Below are 22,834 nucleotides of genomic sequence, written 5' to 3' on the forward strand. Positions count from 1 at the left end.
TAAACCATAACGTCGTCCCCTACCTCGTCGACGTATTCAAGGCCTTGACCCACGACTCCGTCGTCGTCATATTCCGGATCAGCCTCGACCTCCGTCTCAGGCGGGGAGATTTGAAGATGATGGCTCTGGTCCTCCTCTTCTTGATCGCCGAAGATGTTATCTGGATCCGGGGCCGCCTGTTTGGCCACAAGGCGCACTGCGCGCCGAATCGTGAGAGTTTTCTTCGACCTGAACTTCGCACAGGCCCGGCAACTTCCTTCGTCATGGTCTGGCGAAAGGCACTTATTACAGACCGGGTGTACGTCTATATGTGGGTATTTGGACCCACAGAGCGGGCAGAGTTTAAACGGACTCCGCTCCATGTTGGGAACTTAGTGTCGAGTCGCGATGAGAAGGCCTCGATGTCCGAAGAGTAGTAAAAACTCCGGTGATTCCGGCTCCGAGAGACGGAAGAACTCGAGACCGTACGCAAACAATACCGACGTAAAGAACCCAAAGCCTTTTGGCCGTAAAAAGTGATGTTTATTCGGTTCCGACGGAGAGACGTCGAGACCGCATCCGAACCCAATGGCGGAAAAAAACAATCTGGGGATGGAGCCGATGCCCATGCGCACTGTAGTCCAGGGGAGGAGCCACCCATCTCAGGATACTTCGAAGACTCTTCCAGGACAACAATGTGCGATCATCCGGACCCAACACTAGGTGGCGATCTAATGCAAAGATATGAATTTAGCAGCCCACATGCCTCGAACATCCTATTTTCCTATTCCCCCCCCCCCCCCCCTCCACAAAGACCTACACATTCAAACAGAGGTCAGACGAATAGGGCTCTGCACTCCGTGCAGCTAAATAGAGCAGATAACTGGCAGACTCCCTGGCAGGCATTCCCTCTCTACGATCCTGCAGTTGCAATGCATGCACATTGAGACAGGTTCTGTGCCTTGGATAATGTCGATTGACTTGAGTGGAACAAAATGTGCCCACTTCAGCCTATTAGGGGCAGTCTAGAGAAAGATTCCCGACGACCAGGGTGGTTGTCACTTACCCCCTTAGCAGAGACAGGCAGTTCCGTTGTGGTACCTACTCATGAATCTATAGCAGCTGACTCGAATGATACACTAAGGATTGGGCATATAGCTGAGTCAAGGGTAGAAACCACACCAGATAAGTTGGATACCCCTGTTGCAGTAGGGAGGATATAGATAGGAGTCCTGCGGGGGCTGGCGCAAACAGGTTTGTGACTCAGCATGGTATAAGAGTCATTTCCTGGAATATTGCAGAGGTGGCAGCTAAATACATCTTACAGGAATGGAGAGACTTTATAACTAGTTTTCACGTTATTTGCCTCCAGGAGACCTGGGCTATTGAACCTGAACAATATATACTAGAAGGGTTCAAATGTTTCGCGGTCCCCGCAGTAAGGGTGCCATCTGGAAGAGCTATTGGTGGACTTATAACATACGTAGATCTCCGCATCCAGGGGTCCTGGTCAAATTTGAGCTGGGACTCAACAAATATGCAAGCGATAGGCTTTCGCCACAAGGGCTTAAAAATTACATTGATAAACTGGTACAATGCGGTGGGCTCAAATGGCAGAAACAACATCACGAAAGAACTGGACGACCGTTTTAAAATCATGTCATCTGCTAATAAAGCCACAGGGTCCCCATATACCATCTTAGCGGGAGACTTCAACTGCCACCTGTGTGAAAAATTAAGACCAATAAATAAGGACTGGTCACGATGCCCGGAGGAAAAAGGACCACATTTTGCGCATACCTCTGAGGGCAGGGAAATGGAGAACTTTATAAATAGGCACAACCTATTATTCATAATGGATCTAATAACGATCGGCAATGTGGGGGAACCTAATGCAACGTACAAAGGAGGGGGTTGCCACTCCTATATTGACTTTGTTATGATGTCCCCAACACTTAAAAAATGGATCACAAATTTTGAAATTGTACATAGTCCCTTCAGTGACCATAACCCGTTGGTATTGGTTCTTAAATGCATGAACCTTAGAACAGCAGAGGGTGTACCCGATGCCATAGAACAGGCAACGGCACAAGGGAGAAGACTTAAATGGGCCAAGATTAATGGAGACACATTTTACTTCAATCTTGTAATGAAAGGCCAAAAACAAATAAATGATTGCCTCGATGAAAATAAGGGCGGCCAAACTGTGGTCAGGGCCTTTGAAGAAATCGCCCAACTCGTGGATACCCTATTGAAATACTCCACAGGAGCCAAACTGCCTCAGACCCCACGCTGGTTTGATCATGATTGTACCAAGGCATTGAAAGACCTGAAAAAATGCCTTGCTGGTCAACCAAAGGACAAAGTTAAAATAGCAGGCAGCAGATCCAACTATAAAAAAGCCCTGAAAGCGCACAAAAGAACTTTACAAAGTCAAGCATGGGAGGACCTAAGGGAAGCAGCAGAGAGGGGTGATATTACGGCATTCTGGAGAGTCATCAACGACCCGATCCGAGGGGGCCAGATATAGTGAATGCAATTCTCCCTGAACATTGGTACAATCACTATCTTAGCCTGTACAATCACACTGGGATGGTACTGCAAGAGGAAGGCGCAAAAATAGCAGCACCCGTAAGCTTAGATTTTTCGTTGGGAGAAGTAAAATCAGCAATCCAAGGGCTCTCAAAAAATAAAGCGCCAGGCCCTGAGGGCATCCCCCCTGACTTATTTGAGCAATATTGACTTGTGGGCACCCATCCTCACTAGGGTCTTGAACGAGGCAGTAGTGGCAGGACTGTCTCGTTCTTGGTCCTCGGCAGTCATTGTCCCAATTTACAAAAAGGGCAACCGGGATGACCCCCAATGCTACCGTCCTATATCATTAATAGATGTAACGGCTAAGGTTGTGGGACGTGTGATTTTAAATCGTCTACAAATTTGGGCTGAGGACAATCACATTTTAACAGATGTACAATATGGGTTCAGAGAAGGGAGATCCACAACAGATCAATGCTTCAACTTGTATCTCCTCACTGCTAAATATACCATTGCCGCCAAAGGGACTATTCATATGGGCTTCATGGATCTCTCAGCGGCCTTTGATCGTGTCAACAGACAGAAGCTATGGGCCCTGATGATCTCTCTGGGGGTGGATCAAGGGTTAGTGGACACATTGAAGGCATTACACTGGGAGACCACAGCTTCAGTTCGTTATAGCAAAGAAGGAATGAAGACAGAGCCGTTTCCTTGTACAAGCGGTGTCCGGCAGGGCTGAATATTAGCTCATTTTTTATTTTCTTTGTATATTAATAATTTGGACTGAGAACTTATGAAGTTGGGAGTGGACTCCCGCCAAATAGGCCAGCCTTCGTTACCCGTCCTCTTGTATGCGGACGACGCAGTGTTGCTAGCCCGCACCCCACTGGGTTTACAAAAGTTAATTGATGGTTTCGTCAATTTCATGAATTCACTGGATCTCTCCGCTAACCTGGATAAGTCCTTTGTTATGTCTACAGGTACAAACACCAAAAAGGACTTTTTACATAGCATAGGACCACATAGACTAGGAAGAGTTAAGTCCTTCTCTTATCTAGGCGTACTTTTCGATGAGAAACTGGAATTCAGAAACTTGGCTGAAAAACATGTAGTCAAACTGGTGGCTTCAACGGGTGCCATAATGGCATATGGGAGGAGGCTAGGCAGATGGTCACCGGAACAGATTCTGAACCTATATAGAGCGGTTTCTTGCTCCAAGGTGTCATACGGGGCAGCAGTTTGGGGCTGCAAAATCAATCACGTACACCAGATACAAGCTGAGGAAAATACATTTTTTAAAAGATTATTAAAGGTTCCTCAGAGCACCCCCTCATATATAACACACATGGAATTGGGCGAGCCATATATTGAGGACAGAATCATGGTTCGACCCATCCTGGCCTGGATAAAGATCTGGACTAACCCAGAGGCCGGCCTCAGCAGACAGATCATCAAGGATTGCTTGAGTCGGGACAGAGGGGGACAGATCCCGTTGCTCAACTATGTAAAAGACACTATGGAAGGAATTGGTTGCAAGAATTTGTTCTCTGAGCCGGAGTCCATGACCAACCTGAATAAAACTCTGGTCAAAAAACTTTTTACTGCCTGGGCATCCGCCAGAAGGGCCCATGTTGAAACCGGGAAAATATCCGTTGTGGCCCATAGCTCACTAAAAACAACGCCCGGAATGGAACCATACCTAGCGGTGATGCACAATGCGCAGGAAAGATTCTATATGACTAGGTTCCGACTGAATCTTCTTCACCATTCTCTGGCTGTTCCTGCAGGCTTCACACGCTCGGTAGAGCTGAAGGGTACCTGCGGCTGCGACACTAGGTCTCCGCAGGATACCCTTCACTTTGTTTTATTATGTCCTTTTTACTCAGTCCCTAGACGGAAGTTTTTAGTAAGGATCTTGAAAAATAAAAAACTGAGACATGCTAAAGCAGCCCTCCTTTTTTTGGAAAAAGCCTCAGACCCATATACTCTGTTATGTATTATACGTTTTATTAAGGTGGCCATGAGATTAAGGAACACCAGGGAAATATCGGCCCACATTAATTTATAGACTGAATCAATGCCTGTATAAGATTCCCAATTATCTACTGTTCGTTTCGCCCCTTTTTAGACCTATTTTTATTGCTCTTAAAACGTCATTTTAAAAACATGCTTTTTAAATACTGTATGTATGTATTTTCATGTTCTTTAATGGTATCTTTTTAAGTACCGAATAAAGATATTTGATTTGATTTGATTTGAAGTGAATTTGCAAAACTCTTATTAAAAAAAGCCCCTATTTCTGGGCAAGCCTGATGAAGACTATCATAGTGGACGAAGCATGGAGCAAGACGGATATACTGTGAGCCAGGTGCAGACCCCTGCTAAAAGACCTGGGACCATATTTCTCACTAGGAAGTTAATAGGGGCTTCTAGATTCGTTAGCCTAACTTCACTTGATGTATTGTAAAAATTGTGTTGGTTTAATAAAGTACTTTTAATTTGTAAAGTGAGGCACTGACAGAAAGGTGGCCAAAGTGAACGGTTTCACTGAATTCTGTTTGTGTAAACAAACAATACTGTCTTGATTAAGTCTCGGACGCCTCTCCCAGGTTACCTTAAGGGAGTTAAGAGCTCAAAGGGAGTACTCGGTCATTCAATATGAGGTCAACTTGACCCAGTGGTAATTGACCTCAAATGTCACAATTGGAAACGGTTCTCATGTAGTGCACACAAGCAAAACATAATTTACATTAGGTTATTGCCTATGTATCTCTGAGCAGGTCATCAAGTAGTTACACTTTCAGTAATTAATAGACTCAAAGAAAACGTAAGATGCAATTTCCGCAGAAAGTAAGCATACTGAGCATTGTTTGGACACAGGCTTAATAATGGCTATTAGACACTCCCTTGAGGTGACACCTGTTAAACATAAACACTTCAGGTCGGTAAAACTAACTCTATTTTGTGTTTGTTTTCTTCATTAGAAGGCTGGACTATTGTTGATTGCTTCACAATAAACACAGCCTAGTTCCCATCCCTTTGCTATTTACGTTAGGGGTTTTACAACACACTGAAAAGGCTACGCACAAATAAGACTGTAAAGGAATAACAAATATTAGGTGCCAAGCAACATTTGATTATGTGGGGTGTTTAGAGTTACTCCCATGCCTAAATTTGGGAACTAGTTTACTGATAGTTAAAGTACAAAGAGGATAACAATTAAAACCAAAACAGCAACCGCCCTTGATGACAGTGAAGGTGTTAAAAAACGTAAGTCACTCCGAATAGAGTTGATTTGATATGTAGTGCTAGCAAAAATTGCTTCAATTCTTATTAACTGTTAAGAGCCTCAATGGTTTCTAGATAGGAGTGTGAACAACTCATATATGAAAGCACATCAGAGGTTACTGAGTTGTTAGTGGCAATGCAAATCAATCAATAGGATTCCTAAAACCTTCGAACTTGAGTTTTAACAAAGACACATGTGCAGGGTAGGAGAATTGGATGAGACAGTTCAGTGGCCTTTACCATGCTCCCTTTCTCACCCTTTAGCCTAGAAGCCTTCTACTGAAAAAAAGCATTATGCACCTTCCTGGTTATCTTTCAACGGAAGAAAGACAGAGAGGAATGACTCACTGATCAGTCAAAAACGTTTGGTCCTTTGTACCGCTTTGAATTTATGTTCTTGGAATAGAAAGACTCAACGGATGGACTATACAGGGTGAAAAAAAAGTAATATTCTATTTGAATAATGTGATGTACCCCTAAAATAAAAAAGAAAGCATTGGCAGTATATTTAAGTGCAGACAATCAAGAACTGCTTGGCCTATACCACACTGAAGCCACTCCATAACTGCACCCGAAGGCATTTTCACGCAGATGAGAACTCCACCCATTCTACTAGAACCTTAATTCTTTGTGGAATCCTAACCCGAGGAACATAAATCCCAAAAATGGGTATACTAAAAATAATTATTTCCACAATAGTATGCTGAAAATAAGCAGTGAAATTTTAATTAAAATGAACATATACCCCTAATGGTTTAAGCGGCAATAAAAAAACTGCTTTGTTTCCAATAGGATTAGTTATGGGGCACCTGAAATACTCCATATTCAAAATGAACTTTTTGAAAAAATTGATCAATCTTTTTGCGGTGGTTCAGGATTTATAGACATAATTAAACCTTTGTTTCCTAAGTAATAAATAACATTGTTTTTGTGGGACACTGTAAATGGGCTGGATGCCCAGGATTAAAACATTTTTGCAAACGTCAAAACTCTCAACTTCATTGTTAGACCTGACATCATTGGCTTGAGTCTCTCCTCCATTTTTCTGTTTGCCTCTACTGTTTTACGATGTTTTGCTGGTATATGCTTTGGGCGCCGTGTCACTGCTGATCAGTGCCATAGCGCAAGTGCTCCCTATGTTAAAATGATGTGTCTATTGTATCCATGTTTGGCTTATTTGGTTTACTGTCAGTCCCTAGTCGAGTGCACCAGGAGTGCCGGGGCTTGTAAATGCAAATACCGCTCGTGGGCTTGCAGCACGTGTTGTGCCACCCACAGGAGCGGCCTTGTAAAAGAATGTCTACGGGTCGGTCATTGCGAGACCCACGTACAGTCTTGTACTGTCACGCAGGCTGCGCAAGTATACCTACTTGCCAGCCCCCCAACCTTCCCTTAACTTCATGTTAGTCACCCCTATGGTAGGCCCGTGGGCAGGGTGCATTGTAAGGATAAGGAAGGACACGCCTGACCAAGTTGGCATGTCCTGATAGTGAAGTACCGCCATCTTCGTGCTTCACTATTGCAAGGTAGCCTGCTCTCCATTGCTTAGAATGGGCCGCCGGGATTATTAATGCTATGATCCTAGCTGGCTCGGAGAGTACGGTGCAATGTCGAGTTTGGTATCCCTGAATTCGGGGTTTAATTACGCATCCGTTGGTGTGGATGGTTTTTGGACTCTGGGTTCGAAAATAGTACTTTTAGAAAGTGTCTATTTTCTTGTCTAACCAAATCTGGTCTCTGCTGGTCTTGCGTGTGTGTGACAGGAGCTGGGTGGCTCCAAGAGGTCTGGGTGAGTCTGTGGGGAGCCCTGAAGATTCTGTTGATGAATGTGAGTTGGATGAGGATGACAGTGGATGGATGTCAGCAGAGAGTGATGACCCCATAGATAGGGAGTCCCTTGCTGGGTCCATTGTCAGTACCAGCGCCCCGTCCCTTTCCCTGTCCCCAGAGGAGTGGTTGGATAGGAAGGAAGAGAGGGAGTATCAGCTAGCGTTGGAACAGCTCAGGTTGGAGCTTGCCAAGCTAGAGGCTGAGAGGGCCTTGTTCAGGGAGAAGGTAGCCCAAGAGAGTAGGTTACCCCCGGAGTGCATGTGTAATTGTCTGGATTCCCCAGGGAGGGTGGAGTCCAGTGGTGGGTCAGCGGTGAGGATTTGGAACTTGCATTTATGACCCATGTACAGTGATTAGTGTGCGCTACGTAGTGAAAGCAGACAGCCGGTTCTAACATTCATCTATTGATGTTTATGAAAGGCTGACATTATCTGGTTATCTTATTTGCTTGCTATGCATATACTGAGGCTCTGGTAAGTTTCCACGTAATATGCAATCATAGGAAAATGTTCCTTACCAAGTATGCATCTTTTCTTGGCATGTAGAGCTGTAGATTCACATGCTTTAAGTACTCCTGCCATCTAGTGTTAGGTCCGGATGTTTGCACTTTGTTTTTCTTCGAAAAAGTGTTTTCAGTCACGAAGTAGGTGACTCTTCTATTAGGTGATAGAGCGCATGGGCTCCATTGTTAGATTGTTTTCCCGCAGAAGGTGAGACTGGAGTGAGTAAGAGTAGAATAGAGATGTCCACGTGTATGCATACATATAAAGTGGGAGAGAACTGCAACAGGTATAGGTACCCGGGGAGGAGTGAGGGCGCGTGTGAATCTACAGCTCTACATGCCAAGAACAGATGCTTACTGGGTAAGTAACATTTTCCGTTCGAGGCATGTGAGCTGTAGATCCCATGCTTTACATAGACTATACAGCAGTATTCTCCCAAAGCGGTGGCTAACCCGCGGCTGTTGCAGTGGTCTGAAAGAGTGTTCTAAGTACTGCCTGGCCTACGTTAGCTTGTTGTCTCGCTAACACTTCTACACAATAGAGCTTGGTGGATGTGTACGGTGTAGACCATGTTGTAGCTTTACAGAGGTTAACTATTGGAATGTTTTCTAAGAAAGCCATAGTAGCCCCTAATTTGCAGGTGGAATGCGCTTTAGGGGGAATTGGTGAAGTCCTCTTTGCTTTTACATATCATGTTTGAATACATTTAACTATCCACCGAGCAATACCTGATTTAGAGACAGGATTGCCTTTGTGTGGTGGAGCAAAAGCCATAAAGAGCTGTTTCGTTTTACGAAAGGGTTTGTTCTTTCTATGTAATACAATAATGCTAGTTTATCATCTAATGAGCGTAGAGCTAGTACTGCCACTGAATCTGGTTGAGGAAAGAACAGAGGCAACTCATCAGATTGACGGATGTGAACGGCAGATGGCACTTTGGGTAGGAATTTTGGATTAGTGAGAAGGACCACTTTGTTTTGGTGGACTTGACAAAATGGTTCCTCTATGGTTAGTGCCTGAAGCACACCCACTCTCCTCAGTGATGTAATAGCAATGAGGAAAGCAACTTTCCAAGTGAGAAATTGCATTTCACATTTGTGCAATGGCTCAAAGGGTGGATCCATTAGTCTGGTAAGGACATTGTTAAGATTCCACACAGGACCAGGAGGAAGTCTTGGTGGAATAACTCTTTTGAGTCGTTCCATAAAAGCCTTGATAACGGGGACTCTGAAAAGGGACAGGTGATGTCTATTTTGAAAATATGCAACTATTGCAGCGAGACGTAAGCGTATGGATGTGCAACCTAATCCTGACTGCTGCAAGTGTAGTAAGTAACAAATGATATTTTGAATGGAAGCATCTAGGGAATTGATATGGTTGTTATTACAATATATAAAACAAACCGCTTCCATTTAGCTGTGTAGCAAGCCCTTGTAGTAGGCCTTCTGGCCTCTTTAATGATGTTCATACAGTCTGGTGGAAGGTTAAGGTAGCCAAACTCTATGATTTCAGGTGCCAGATCACTAGATTGAGATCTTTGGAATCTGGATGTCTTATCTCTCCATGGCTCTGAGTGAGGAGACTGGGTGTGAGATGTAGTTTTGGGTGAGGAACTACTGAAAGCTCCATCAGAGTAGTGAACCAAGGTTGACGGGCCAATGTGGGAGCTACTAGGATCGGTGTGAGGGATGTTTGTCTGAGATTCCGAACCACAAATGGAATGAGTGGGCGAGGTGGAAAAGCATAGGCAAATATCCCTGACCAGTTCATCCATAGTGCATTGCCTTTGGACAATGACTGTGGATACCTGAAGGCGAAGTTTGGGCATTTCGCGTTTTCGTGTGTTGCAAACAGATCTATCTGTGGAAAGCCCCACATGTGAAAGAATGGGAGGAGAACTTGAGGGTGAAGTTTCAACTTGTGAATCTGTTGTCTCTGCCTGCTGAGTAGATCTGCGATCTGATCGCTCACTCCTGGGAGATGTTCTCCCAGGAGATACATTCTGCGATGTATGGCCCACCTCTAAATGGCTTGTGCAAGGCGTGACAGCTGGAGGGAGTGTGTCCCCCCTTGTTTTTGTATGTAATGCATGACTGCCATGTTGTCGGTGCATATCAGGACAGTTTTGCCTGCAAGGTGAGTCTGGAAAACTTTGAGCGCTAGAAAAACGGCTAGCAGCTCTGACTTTTGCTTTTGACTCCACAACCCTTGAATAGTGCGAGTCTGGAGATGAGCTCCCCAACCAGTGAGCGATGTGTCTGCTGTTAGCACATTCTGCGGAACTGGGTCGATAAAGGGCCGCCCTTTAGCAGCCATCTACCAACACTGGATCTGACTGAGGTGCTAAGCATTCTTGAAGGATGCATTTGAAGTCTTGCATTGGTAACTATCATGGTGCAAGACCCCATCATTCCCAGTAGTTGCATATACACTTGAGCTGGTAATGACATGTTAGTCTGAAACTGTGAAATTAGAGCCTGCATATTGCACATTCTGGCTGTATTGGCACAGGCTAGAGTTTTTTGAGTATTGAGAGTGGCTTCCAAATATGTCTGTGTGTTGGAGGGTGGAAGATGGGACTTTAACACATTTTCTGTAAATCCTAGATTGTGCAGAAATTGCAGTGTTATTTGAGTGTGTTGGAGACACTTTGAGTAGGAGCTGGCTTTGATGAGCCAGTCGTCCAAGTATGGGAAGACACGAATCTGCTGTCTTCGTAGGTGCGCAGCGACTACTGCCAGGCATTCGGTGATTACTCTGAGAGCAGTGGTGACTCCGAATGGAAACACTTTCAACTGGTAGTGTTTTCTCGCTATTACAAACCTGAGCTATTTGCGATGAGCGGTATGTATTGGAATATGGAAGTATGCGTCCTTTAAGTCTAGAGTAGACAGAAAGTCGCCTTGCTGTAGTAGTGGGAGCAATTGTTGAAAGTGATTTGAGTGAATGTATTGATTTAACTCCTTGAGGTCCAGTACAGGCCTGAGAGAGCCGTCCTTTTTGGGTATTAAAAAGTATAGGGAGTACACGCCGTTTCCTTGATATTGTAAAGGGACGGGCTCTATAGCTCCCTTTTGCAGAAGAGAGTGAACCTCCTGTTTGAGGAGGTGTAGATGCTCGTGACATTTTGTGTGAACGTGGAGCAATGTTTGGGGGATTGTTGGTAAGCTCCAGGCAAAAACCAGATAGGATAATTCCTAGGACCCATCTGTCTGAAGTTATTGTATGCCAGACGGGAAGGAATTGAGAGAGACATCCCCCAACAAGTGTGGAATGATTGGGGGAAGATGAGGGAAGTCAATGTTTATTTGTTGAGGGGGAGTTGTGGGGTGCCTATATATCCGCCTCGAAAGTAACATCTTGAAGAGGGTGACTGACTGTTGCCTCTATATGATGTTGATTGAGGTGTTCTTTTTAGATATGGTTTTGGAGCCCCCCCTGTAGGAAGAGTGATGAAAGGAACCCCGATTGGATGGGGACTACAGGGCTCCCATTGATTTCGCAACATCTTTGACCTCCTTCATCTTTCCAATAAAGTGTCTACCAAGGAACCAAAGTGATGCTCTTTATCAAAAGGTAGATTTAAGATGGAAGCCTGGACTTCAAGTTTAAAGTCTGAAATTCTAAGCCAGGCGTGCCTACGCAGCAAGACACTGGTGTTGAATGAACGAGCGGCAGAGTCAGCCACATCTAAAGCGCATCTAATGGAAGTGTTTGAGATTAGTTTCCCTCCCTGAATCAGGTCGTGTTGTTTAGCCTTGTGTTCGTCAGGTAAAAATTGGAGTAATTGTTCCAATTCATCATAGTGCCCTCTGTCGTATCTAGCTAAGAGAGCCTAAGTATTGGCTATACGCCAGTGATTGGCTGCCTGTGCAGCCACTCTTTTCCCGGAGGCATCTACTAATTTAGATTCTTTGTCCGGAGGAGGGGCATCCCCCAAGGTTTGTGAGTGTGCCCGTTTATGGGCATTAGAAACCACAAGGGAATCTAATAGTAATTGACCCTGGATATAAGCTGGGTCTGTTGGTGCAGATTTATATTTTTTATCTACCCTTGATGTAAGGATTATTGCACGAACAGGATCTTTAAAAATGTCTCCTGCAAAGCATAGGCAATGTATGAGTGAATCTCTTGGAAGAACTGAATGTTTTTAAAGAGAAAATCTTCCTCAAGTGACTCCTCCTGAAGCTTAACTACCTCATATTTAGTAGCACTATTTATTAATTCTATGTACCCTACATTATCATCAGGTTGAGAGGGTTTAGTAGGGTATAAGTCTGGATCATTATCCGTGTTAGGGTCTGTATTATAATTATCCCATGGATAAGGACTATTGTCATCTACCGGATCCCCATCCCTGTCATCCTGGTTGTCAGGTGATTGTGGTGGTGGTGAATTTGTGGGTGTTATTAACAAATTTGGGTCAGGTGGGGAAGAAGGTGATAAGAGTAGGATGAGAGGGTTTAGTCCCAACATGTTTCCTCTTAAGAGGGATATGGCAAGTGTCCTCTGCATCTGGTTTGCGTTTCAATGGCAATTTTGGATGAATATGTCCAGTTTTGGGATTGATAACCAGTTCCTTTTGTTTCGGGTCTGTTTTTGAAGGCGGGAAGTCGAAACGATGCTCCTTTGACGGAGTCAGAGTGTTTTTTTGTTCCGGTGCCAATATTTTCGGCGCTGATGTTTTCGGCGTCGAAGTGCTCGGACTCGAAGATGATTTCAGTAGCGGAGGGATTGTTACCAAAACGTGTTTTGGTTTCGGTGCTGATTGTTTTGGCTCAGTGCCCGAATGGGGCCAACTTGGTCCAGAGCCAGAAGGTTTTAGTGTTTGTTTTAGTGCCGGGCCCGAAGACGGGCCGTTGGAAACCAGCTCTCGGTGCAGACCTTGTCCTGAAGGCAGAGGCGGGTCTGGAGCCTTTTTCCTGGGCAGAGGTAGAGTCTGGGCATGGGAAGTGTTGGTACTCACGGTACGTTGATCCTGCTGAATGTCTTCTTCCATGTCTGACTCGGCTTTAGACAGGGAAATGTGCTCGTCGTCCTCCTCGGTTCCTTGTGCATTGTCGGCGTCTTGTTGGGAATCTTCTCCAAATAAGTCGGGAACGGAGCCGCTGTATTGATGTTGCATTTCGTAACGTCAAGCCCAACGGTCACGGAGCATCTTCTTGGATCAGAAAGACTTGCTGGCATAGCAGTCTTGTTCGTTGTGCTCCGGGGAGAGACACAAGTTGCACACTTCATGCGAGTATGTGCGCGGGTATTTGGCGTGGCACAGAGGACAGAATTTAAATGGAGTCCGTTCCATCGAGCAAGCTTGCCCAACGCGTCTAAGACCAACAGCCTTCCACGAAGTTTCCGATTTAAAGAGATTTTTTCTGTACGATACGATACGATACGCAGAGAATGGGAACCAAGTTCGAATAACAATACAGTTGAGGGTAAGTGGATTGCACACAGAGGGGAACCGAGAAATGGTGTTGAACCGGAGCGCAGTAATACAGATCCGAACCCGATGGTGGAAAAAAACAAATCTAACAATGGAGTTGATGCCCATGTGCACTATCACCGAAAGCAGGAGTCACCTACAAAGTGCAGACATTCGGACCCAAAACTAGATGGCAGGAGTATGTAAAGCATTTTGATCTACAGCTCACATGCCTCGAACATTTATTTTCAGGAACAAAGGACTGATTGAGGTTCTCAGCGTTATTATTTTATGATTATTTTTGTTACATTTTTGGAGAATTTCCGAAGAATTTCCAATGCAGCATCAGTAATTTAGAAAAACAAGATATTGCTAGGTTGGCAACATGTGTTTCATAAAAATCTGTAATCGCTTCTTCAGGTCAAATGGCCTCAAATTAAACAAACAAACTAAACATATACACCAGGCAAAAAGGGAGATGTACATAAGAGAAAAATTTGTTAGAGAATATAAATATTTTTTAAAACAAAAACATACAAAACAATTGCCAAAAACGTACATGCAGCACATTCATACTACTAGTCTCCTCAGTCTTAGCGAGCATTTGAAAAAAAGCAATTTATAGCAGAGCAAACGGATACATCCTGTAACCACTGCAAAAAAATCATTGCCAGCTAACAATTTCTAAAACTATTCATCTTCAACAATGGCACCAGCCAAAGAAATCTAGGGCTTTTATACAATTTACAAAATAAAACATACTCTTTTGATAAACCATCACAGAGGCACAGCAGAGGCGTTGTGGACCACTCCTCCATTTGGGGAAAGCAACATTAAAATGTATTATATTTAATCAAAATAGAATCAGTGGTTATCTATAGAGCTAAGAACATATATCATGGACCTTGGACTTCTCTGTGTTGTTTGGGAAGCCCAGTTTGTGCAAAAGAGTCATTGTACACTGTAGATGGTGTAGTATAGAACACCTTGTCTTCAGCATCCAGTCAGACATGTACGGAAATACATGCATTTCTGATGTGTTCAGTTAAGCACACCCAAAGCCAGCACTTTCGTGAAGACTTATGGAGCGGTCATGGGTTCAAATGGTAGTACAGCAAAAGGGTAGTGCTGGGACCAACAATGAACTGGAGGTAACGCATGTAAGCAGAAAGCATTGGAAGATGGACATTTCTGTCCTGGAGATCCACATACATCAACTAATCTTCCGCACTAAAAGACAGGAGAAGTTGGTCCAAAGATAGAATTTTTAACCTGCCCTGCCAGATGAAAAGGGTGAGGGGATTCAGGTTCAGAATGGGTCAGAGGCCACTGTTACCATGAAGTAAAATCCTATGCCACTCTGCACCAGGGACATCACTTCCATGGTTCTCTTACTTGGCATGGCATGTACCTCCATGTCCATGATTGAGGTACATGCCACACAGCACTTCTGTTGGAAGATGGGTAGTCCAGGGGGGTGGGGGAGGGGACAGAAAGAAGAGGATGTAGTTGAGCCACTAGAGCTCCCTTTTTTACCCCGCCCCCAGCTGGTGATAAAGTTGTTGGCGGGGGGTGGGGCGGAGAAGTCATCAAAGAGGTTATGATACTGCAGATCGAGAGGAATATTGAGGAGAACTGAGCAGCTGCTGTTGATATCCTTCATATACTCCCTCTCCCAGAAAAATGGCCAGCAGAACTACTGTGGGACCAGGACCAGCTGTGATGATCACTGTTGCGGTGAGGTTTGTCCTCTGAAGTAGTTCTGGAAATGCTCATAATGTTGGTGGAGTTGATCCTTTGGGGAGATGAGAGTCTGGACACAGTAGATCTTGAACCATTCCAGGGAAAAGTCTGTCTGCTCTCCAATGTCTCTCTTGACAGTTTGATCAGTGGTGCAAGGACGTTTCTCGAAAAACCAGCAGAAAGCATCCATGTATGCTTGCAGAATTTGATCGCCATGGCCATGGGCCTAGCCATTGTGTCAGCAGAACCCAGGCAGCATTTCAAGACCATTCAAACATCAATGCTCAGATCAGAGAACTGTTTCTTTATGTGTTCAGTATGGTTAATAACCGCTACTCATGCAAATTCCCAAAGGACGTAAATGTACCATCCACAAAGGCATGTACCATTGGCGGTGTGCATGGCTAGGCTGTGTGATGCGAAGACCTTGTATCCTATGTATTGAAAACATTTGGACTCAAATTGAAGGAGCAGTGGGGAATGTGTTTAGACTCAACAAAGGCAAAGAGGTTTGAGCCACTACGCGTTCCAGTGACAGATGCATGGACCAGAACTTGGGATTTTAAGGTGCAGTCCTAAGGCACCATGTGATCCGTTTGTGGACTGCAAGATGTGAGAGGTCTACCTAGCAGTCAAAACAGGCTTCAAGTAAGCTTGAATGAATGGCAGAAGAGACTGCGGAGACACCAAAACAGCTGATGGATTTCCTTCAGAATGTTGAACTTTGCTTGCCTCATTCGGTTGTAAGGAAAATTCCAGTGCCTTCCCCACCACTAATGTAAAGACTTCCTTTTAAGGAGGAACAGCGAGATGAGGAATGCTGCCCTATCGACAACTAGCATTTAGGGTCTGGAAGGGCGATTGTCAGTCTCAGAGTCATCTTCCTTTGTGTGTAATCTCTTTTGGGCATTTAGAAAACATTATAATTAGACCAAAATATTTCATCCATCTGGGTTCCATGGAGAGGATCCACCACCGGATGGCTTTTGAAGGAGGCTCTGACTTTTTCTCTCCATACTTGAACAATGTTTCCAACTGTCAGGGAAGAAGTGGAACTGGTACTGACATGGTGAGTGGTTCTTAGTAGCAGAGCCAGTGGAGGTGAAGTGTTGGGAACCGAGACATCTGAATGGCCAACCCCTCAAACTCTCCCTAGAGAGTGCCAGAGAGGGATACTAGTCTATCTTGTAGATATACAGAAAGGTCTGTTGAAAAGCAGTAACCCTAGGAGGGTCGGTACATGGGCTAGAACCTCAGGTTTCTTCTATTTAAGATCGAGAATAAGCGCTGTAGATGAGAACAAGATTGGGTGAGAGCAACAGTGCCTCCAAGACAAACCTTCAAGAGTGGGAATGTTTCAGGAAGGAGGAATATTTTTCGCTCCTCTGTTTTTCTTAAGGTGATTAGTGCCTGTGAGAAGAATCAAATGAAGGGAGAAGGCAGAAGGACTGTTTTGGAGCATCCTTGCAGTCTCTGCCAAAATTGCTTGACCTCTCGCTTCCTGATGGCCTTTGGATGCATGGATGATTAGGAGTCGGAGGACGAGGAGTCATCTTGCAACTCCTTCCTTGTTTGGATACAATAAGGACATTTTATGCCACCATTGCTTGAGTATAAACTCCAACACCTTAGCGGTGGCTTTGAACTTGTCACTATCAAATTTGCTGAGGAACTTGGACAGTGAAATCATTTACAACAGTTCCAGATCTACGAAGTTAAGGCATGGGTACAAAAGGAACTAGCACCAGCATGTCTGATAGCATCTTATATAGTCTCATTTTGTACATCTGGGATTGAGGGAGCCAAGACTAGAATAGGTTAGTGCCAAGTGGCATCACATCTCTTGATGCAAACTGGCAGAGCTGGAGAGCCATTGATTCGGGATACAGTCTGATGCCCAGAGGATAGTCATAAAAGTGTGGAATCTGGCGGAAAACGTTTCCATTAGATATAACCTTTGTATGTTAGCAACAATTACTCACAGGTTTACACATTTTCAGGTAGAAATTAGGAAAGGAAAACAAACAAATGACAAGGTTTGAATTCATAGAAATTATTCTCCCTGTGCCCAAAGAAATAAATGGGTCCCATAAACTGTTTCTGTTGTAAAGTGCTCTAATGCTTTGGGCTAGGTTAGCACAATAAAAAAACACTGCAAAAACAGACAGTTGCTGGGAAAGGGCAAAAAATAGGAAAACAATGAGCAAAGTGTAGCAGGTTCTCCGTATAAATTGTTGGTGTGGTGTGCATACAAGGAACTAAGCTTTTAGGAAACAAAAATTGATACCATACCCTTTCTTTAACAAATAAATCAATGGTAAAATGAAATACCTGTCCCTGGTATAAACCAGCATCCTGTATTGTACTATCTGGTTTATTTAGAGGTTCAAATGTATTGCTCATGTATTTGTTCCACAATCTGGTCTCTTTTTCATTTGGAATATTGAAGGCTTTTCTCATTTCCTTCTCAATGGAATCTAGGTTAAGAGAGAAAACATAAGTGAAATGAGAAATTATAACACTCTGCAATATGTTTGAATAATTCTACAAGTAAAACAACTCTAAGAAAATGGAATAAGTAATCATGTCAAAGATTAAGGCATACTTTATTTGCCTCATTGGACATCTAAACTGGAAATAAATATAGCAGGCAAATAAAGCCACAAATCCATGGTAACATTTCAGTGGTTCTTGAGCACCTTGTCAATTTACCAAACACAACTATATGCTATAAAGATAATTTATGTATGCCTGAACAAAAAATAAAAGACTAATTGCGACTGCTGCAACTAAACAAAATGGTGAAATCAATTACCATAAATAAAATGACATGCTTGTTTTCTTTCAGCTAAGTCTTTCTATGCCAACCAAAAAATCAATTCAACCTGTATATGTTCTGAGACATAATGGTTTCAGAGTTGTTTTCCTAATTTAGCAAGGACTCCGTAATAATAGCCTGATGTGAAAATGCAACACTAACAAATTTGACAAATCAATAAACTGTTGCTAGTAATTTAGGGGTTGGGGCCAAATGTGGCCTGGTTGAAGAGCAGGTGCAGGTTTAAAACCGGATATTGAAAAAACATTACTGTAAGCATATTCAAACAGATATGCATTTCAGTAAGGTAACAGATCTTAACTTTAAAAGCTCGACTGGTAGCTTGGGTAAACCAGTAAGGAGTAGCAAAAACCATCTACCCTCTCCAAACCTATCTGAAGTGGTTTGGGATGATGCTTCAGCTTAACTGAGCTACACAAGCACAGGTTAGAGCTGGTATGAAAATAAGTGTTGGAATGAAGTTGTGTGCCACAAAGGTAGTTGAAAAATATGAACTATCTTTGATAAAGGATAAATAACTCTTAAAGTAGGGACCCCGCCACTATGCCCCTGGAAGAGGTGTTTCCCTTTACTAGGAGTAACCTGTTGGCCCACACGCAAAACAACAAAGGAAAGGACTGCAAGACCAGTTCTCCATGCAACATTACTATTGGGAAAAAAGAGAGTGGATGCTACGACATGGCGTAAACCTGTCTCTAAAGGCTACAGTGGTTATGTTTCCATGAACTTTACAATGGATTGAGCTGCAGATTATATTCTCTACCCATGCGGCAGGGTTTCCGTCCCACAGACATTCCTTACTCTGATGAAACATGATAAATATTTGGTAACAATAGTGATCTAGCATGGTGGTGTCAGCATATGTGCTCGTGTATCATGATTTTTAATGCTGGATGTCCACCACACATACCAGAGGAGAGAAACTGCTGACAAAGAAGAGGATCCTAAATAAGGTGACCTTGTTGAAGGGATGAAAACTAGCTTAACACAGCCCCTTCAAGTCAATTTAGAAAAACACAATGTGATTCTACCCATATGAATATAACATGAATAGATAACTCATCTGTTAGTACACTAGGAAACCATTTGGCAGCTACGGTTCTTACAATGAATTCATAATCAAATGTAGTGTGAATTAACAGCTGGACATGTATCTTACAGATATAAATGAAAAAATCTCCACTTCAATAATAGAGAAGCTGTAAGCTATCATTATCCTTTTATATACAATAATAGTGCTCAATCTTACTAACAATGGATCACTAATGCAAAACATGACATTATCCAAATATAAAGGTCACACTAAAACGCCAGTTTTCATAAGTAACACCATAATGGCACCAAAGAAGTGTCAAACTGCATTGACTATAAATGAGGGAGAGAGTAAAACTTTGAATTATATAATTCCTACAAAGAAGACAGCAAAATCTTCCGAAACTCTCTCCACATTGCCCCTTTAATTATCTACATAAACAACTGCAAGGCGATACTCTTGTCTGAGAAACTATAGAAAAGACTGCACAACAGTACATCAGTTGGGACTGTACAAAACTGCCCCGAACATACAAGAAAATTATATTAAACCATGGTATATCAACTTTACTTCATGTATCACAAGTTCACGGTGGTGGCACTTCATGTAATGATTTAATGAAAGTTGCGTTGACAGCACTTTAAAATACGTTTTTTTCTGTAGAGATTTTTGTACACATTGAATCCAAAACAAAGTGATGTACCAGAATATTATACTTTTTTAGATCATGCAAAGTGTCACAGATTTTAGCTCAGATCTTTACAGCTAGGGGAAGTATTATTTTATGACATATGTATAAATAGGCATGTATATTAGTGACAAGTCACAATATACAGGCACAAAAAGCTGAATGTGTCCTTTGATTAAGTGGCACAGCTTATCAATTGTTATGCTATCTATAACAAGGTAAGGGTTTTATATTTCCAACACAATACACCATTGTCCCTCTTCTACTTCAAACAGGTAGTCACCCCACCATATGTATATCTCAGAGTCAGCCACAAAAGGAGGCCTCTGTGTACAAAAGTGAAACCTCCATAGGAGGAAGCAATGAAAGAGGGCCAGAAACACTCTCGTAGTAGGTCTGGGGAAGTACCCCAAAAACCCTACAGCCCTTACTAAAAAGGCACTGCTCACAATTAAGAGATCAGGGAAAGACAATACTCGGAGGTAAACGTGAGTACACAGGTTCAACTGAGTGAAGTGTTACAGAAGTTGGAAATTTGGATAAATACAATGCAACCTAACTCTATGATGCAGTATGAACAATGCAACAAAAAGACCCGAAACATTTCATGAGACATAGTGCCTCATTGCATTCGGTAAAGGGGTTAAGAAGACACACTAAAAAGGACATGGCTGGAGGAGCAGGTGGGTGTGGCACGGAAAAAAGGGAGACTAATATCGTAAAATGTTGAAGCACTCAAAGAGTGAAGGAAATGGTAGAGTTTAATGTGAAGACACAGGGAAAAGTACAGCAAATGTAAATAAAAGAGAGAAGAACTAGACATGGCCCTGATACTATTTTTCCTAGATGTTAGCAAAGCAACTGAGAGTAAGAGGGATCGTGATTACTACCTAATCTGATGATAATGCATGAAGATCAAAGTATATTCTGCCACCAATTTTGTAGGAACGTTGTTAAACGTGCAAGGGGAAGCAGTCAATCAATCAATCAGCATTTGAATAGCCCAACACTGTCACCCCAAGGGGGTGTCTGGACACAAACAATAAATGAGGCACATAGTGAGACAGATAAGAACTAAGTGTATAACGACGAGGAGCACTCTGTAGGAATGTTATGGTCAAAAACTATTCTGATTAAACATAATTGTACACCTTTAAATACATAGGGATGCCCCAGTAAAAAATGAAGGAATTTTTATTGATGTCACATCACGAATTCTTAATGTTGAGGGAGTGAGGCCTATCCTGGGAATGGGTAGTAGAAGGAAAGCAGGGTGTCAGGGTAGAAACAAATGCTGTCATTGGGAGATACGAGCTGTACATAAAAGCTTGCACAACTACGACAAGCTGATTTTTTTGAGAAAAGGGAAAATTGGATACGACTAATGTAGGTGTATGCATAGTAAGGTTACTTCATTTTGGTAAAACTTATACAATTACATTCTTAAAAAACAAGGAACTTCAGGATGTGACTATTTTTTAGTTGGCTAAGGGGACTAACTTATCAACTTTAGACGCTGATGAACTTCAAATTGCACTTCAATGTACATTCTGCTCCTGCCATTAAACTTCCTGATAAACTGTGGCTTTTAATCTAGATCACAACTGCATCCTCTATCACAAGTATTGGTAAACAAATAGGGTGATTGGAGATTTGCAAACCATAACACACCATTTCAAGTTCGTGTCAATGAGATCATGGTGCTATAACTAATTCGAACCTAAAGAATTGGAATCACAAAACAACATTTCAGTTCAGGCAGCTGCTTCACTAGAGGAAAAACTGCACTAAAGTTGATTATTTGAAATATGCAGAGAATGAGACGAATTTTAATAATTTCTCTGCTGGTTGCCCGGCCAATTTAAAATAGATCAATTTTGCCATTAAGCACCATTTGGCATGCAGTATTCCCCCTCTATGGGGACGACCACAGAAAGGGGTAAGCAATACTTTCGGTCCCACTGTAATCTCCTGACATTGGGACACAAGGGGCAATTTAACCTATCCTAGCGGCACCAGACAAGACTATTAAAGCAGCCAGACTGATATTTTTTAGCGACCATAGGTGAGCATTAAAATACAAGATGGCATCTTAATATAGATATTTCTCTCCAGTTGGTGGAGAGCAAGTGTTTAGTGTTTTTTGCTGGCGGAATACAAGAGTTTTTTGAGTTTGACGGCGGGTTGAAAGATACCGCGCAATATTGCGGGTTTCAATGGAGCGACTATCCATGAAAAAGAATAACTAAAGGTGCGTCACCTATCATAGTGAGCACTTGACAGTCTGTTTGGACATAACGATCAGGAATTGTATCTGACCATGCATGCTAGAACAAAAGCGTTGTTTTTGAGCAATTGCGGATTTTAAAGAAAATTTGGAGACAAACCGAAGGTTGTTATTAGGATTAATTTAACTTGTGGAAAGATACCACACTAATTTGAAGAAATATTTGATGATATAATGATCTGGGTACATTCGTGACGACTTTTAGATTGGAGTACTTTGACTACTGCCCTGAGGAAGCCCTAGTCAGGGCGAAACGCGTTGGCTGCATTATTCCATCGCCTTACATTGTGTGTGGTACAAGTATCCATTAAACGATCAGATAGAACATCACTGAAGAGACTGCTTGTCTTGCATTTGTGCATCTTGAAACGCTTATGTTGCCTCTCTGTGCTTTTTGTGGAATACAAGAGTGATCGAGTATGCAGTGATCACGCTTGTACAAGGAAAATCTAAAGCAAAATCAAAAGCATACCGATGTGATCATTATTTCAGTGTAGATGTGATGAGCTTAATAACTGTAGACTGATGACGGACAGAATGATGGTAAAAGCTTTCCTTTCTCCTCATAGGTCAAATTAACCAGTAATTGCTCTACAAAGGCAAGAAGTATTCACGCTTTTATTCTTTTCCCTTCTAGCCATCTCAGACCTACAGACTAGTGAATTGGCTTATACTAAGGTTTGGGAC

General features: G+C 42.8%; 1 protein-coding gene across 6 annotated transcripts in view; it reads right to left on the bottom strand.

The window, feature by feature from the left end:
* USP15 (ubiquitin specific peptidase 15) overlaps window positions 1–22,834 on the bottom strand; it is an 829,830-nt gene that overhangs the window by 608,655 nt on the left and 198,341 nt on the right. For all 6 annotated transcript variants that reach the window (XM_086919102.1, XM_086919100.1, XM_086919101.1 and 3 more), the window contains one exon: window positions 17,632–17,777. In XM_086919102.1, the coding sequence (XP_086775228.1) occupies window positions 17,632–17,777 (146 nt within the window). The remainder of the gene's footprint in view (window positions 1–17,631; window positions 17,778–22,834) is intronic.

The sequence above is a fragment of the Lissotriton vulgaris genome, chromosome 1_1 (genome assembly GCF_964263255.1).
Source record: "Lissotriton vulgaris chromosome 1_1, aLisVul1.2, whole genome shotgun sequence".
Classification (NCBI taxonomy): Eukaryota; Metazoa; Chordata; class Amphibia; order Caudata; family Salamandridae; genus Lissotriton; species Lissotriton vulgaris.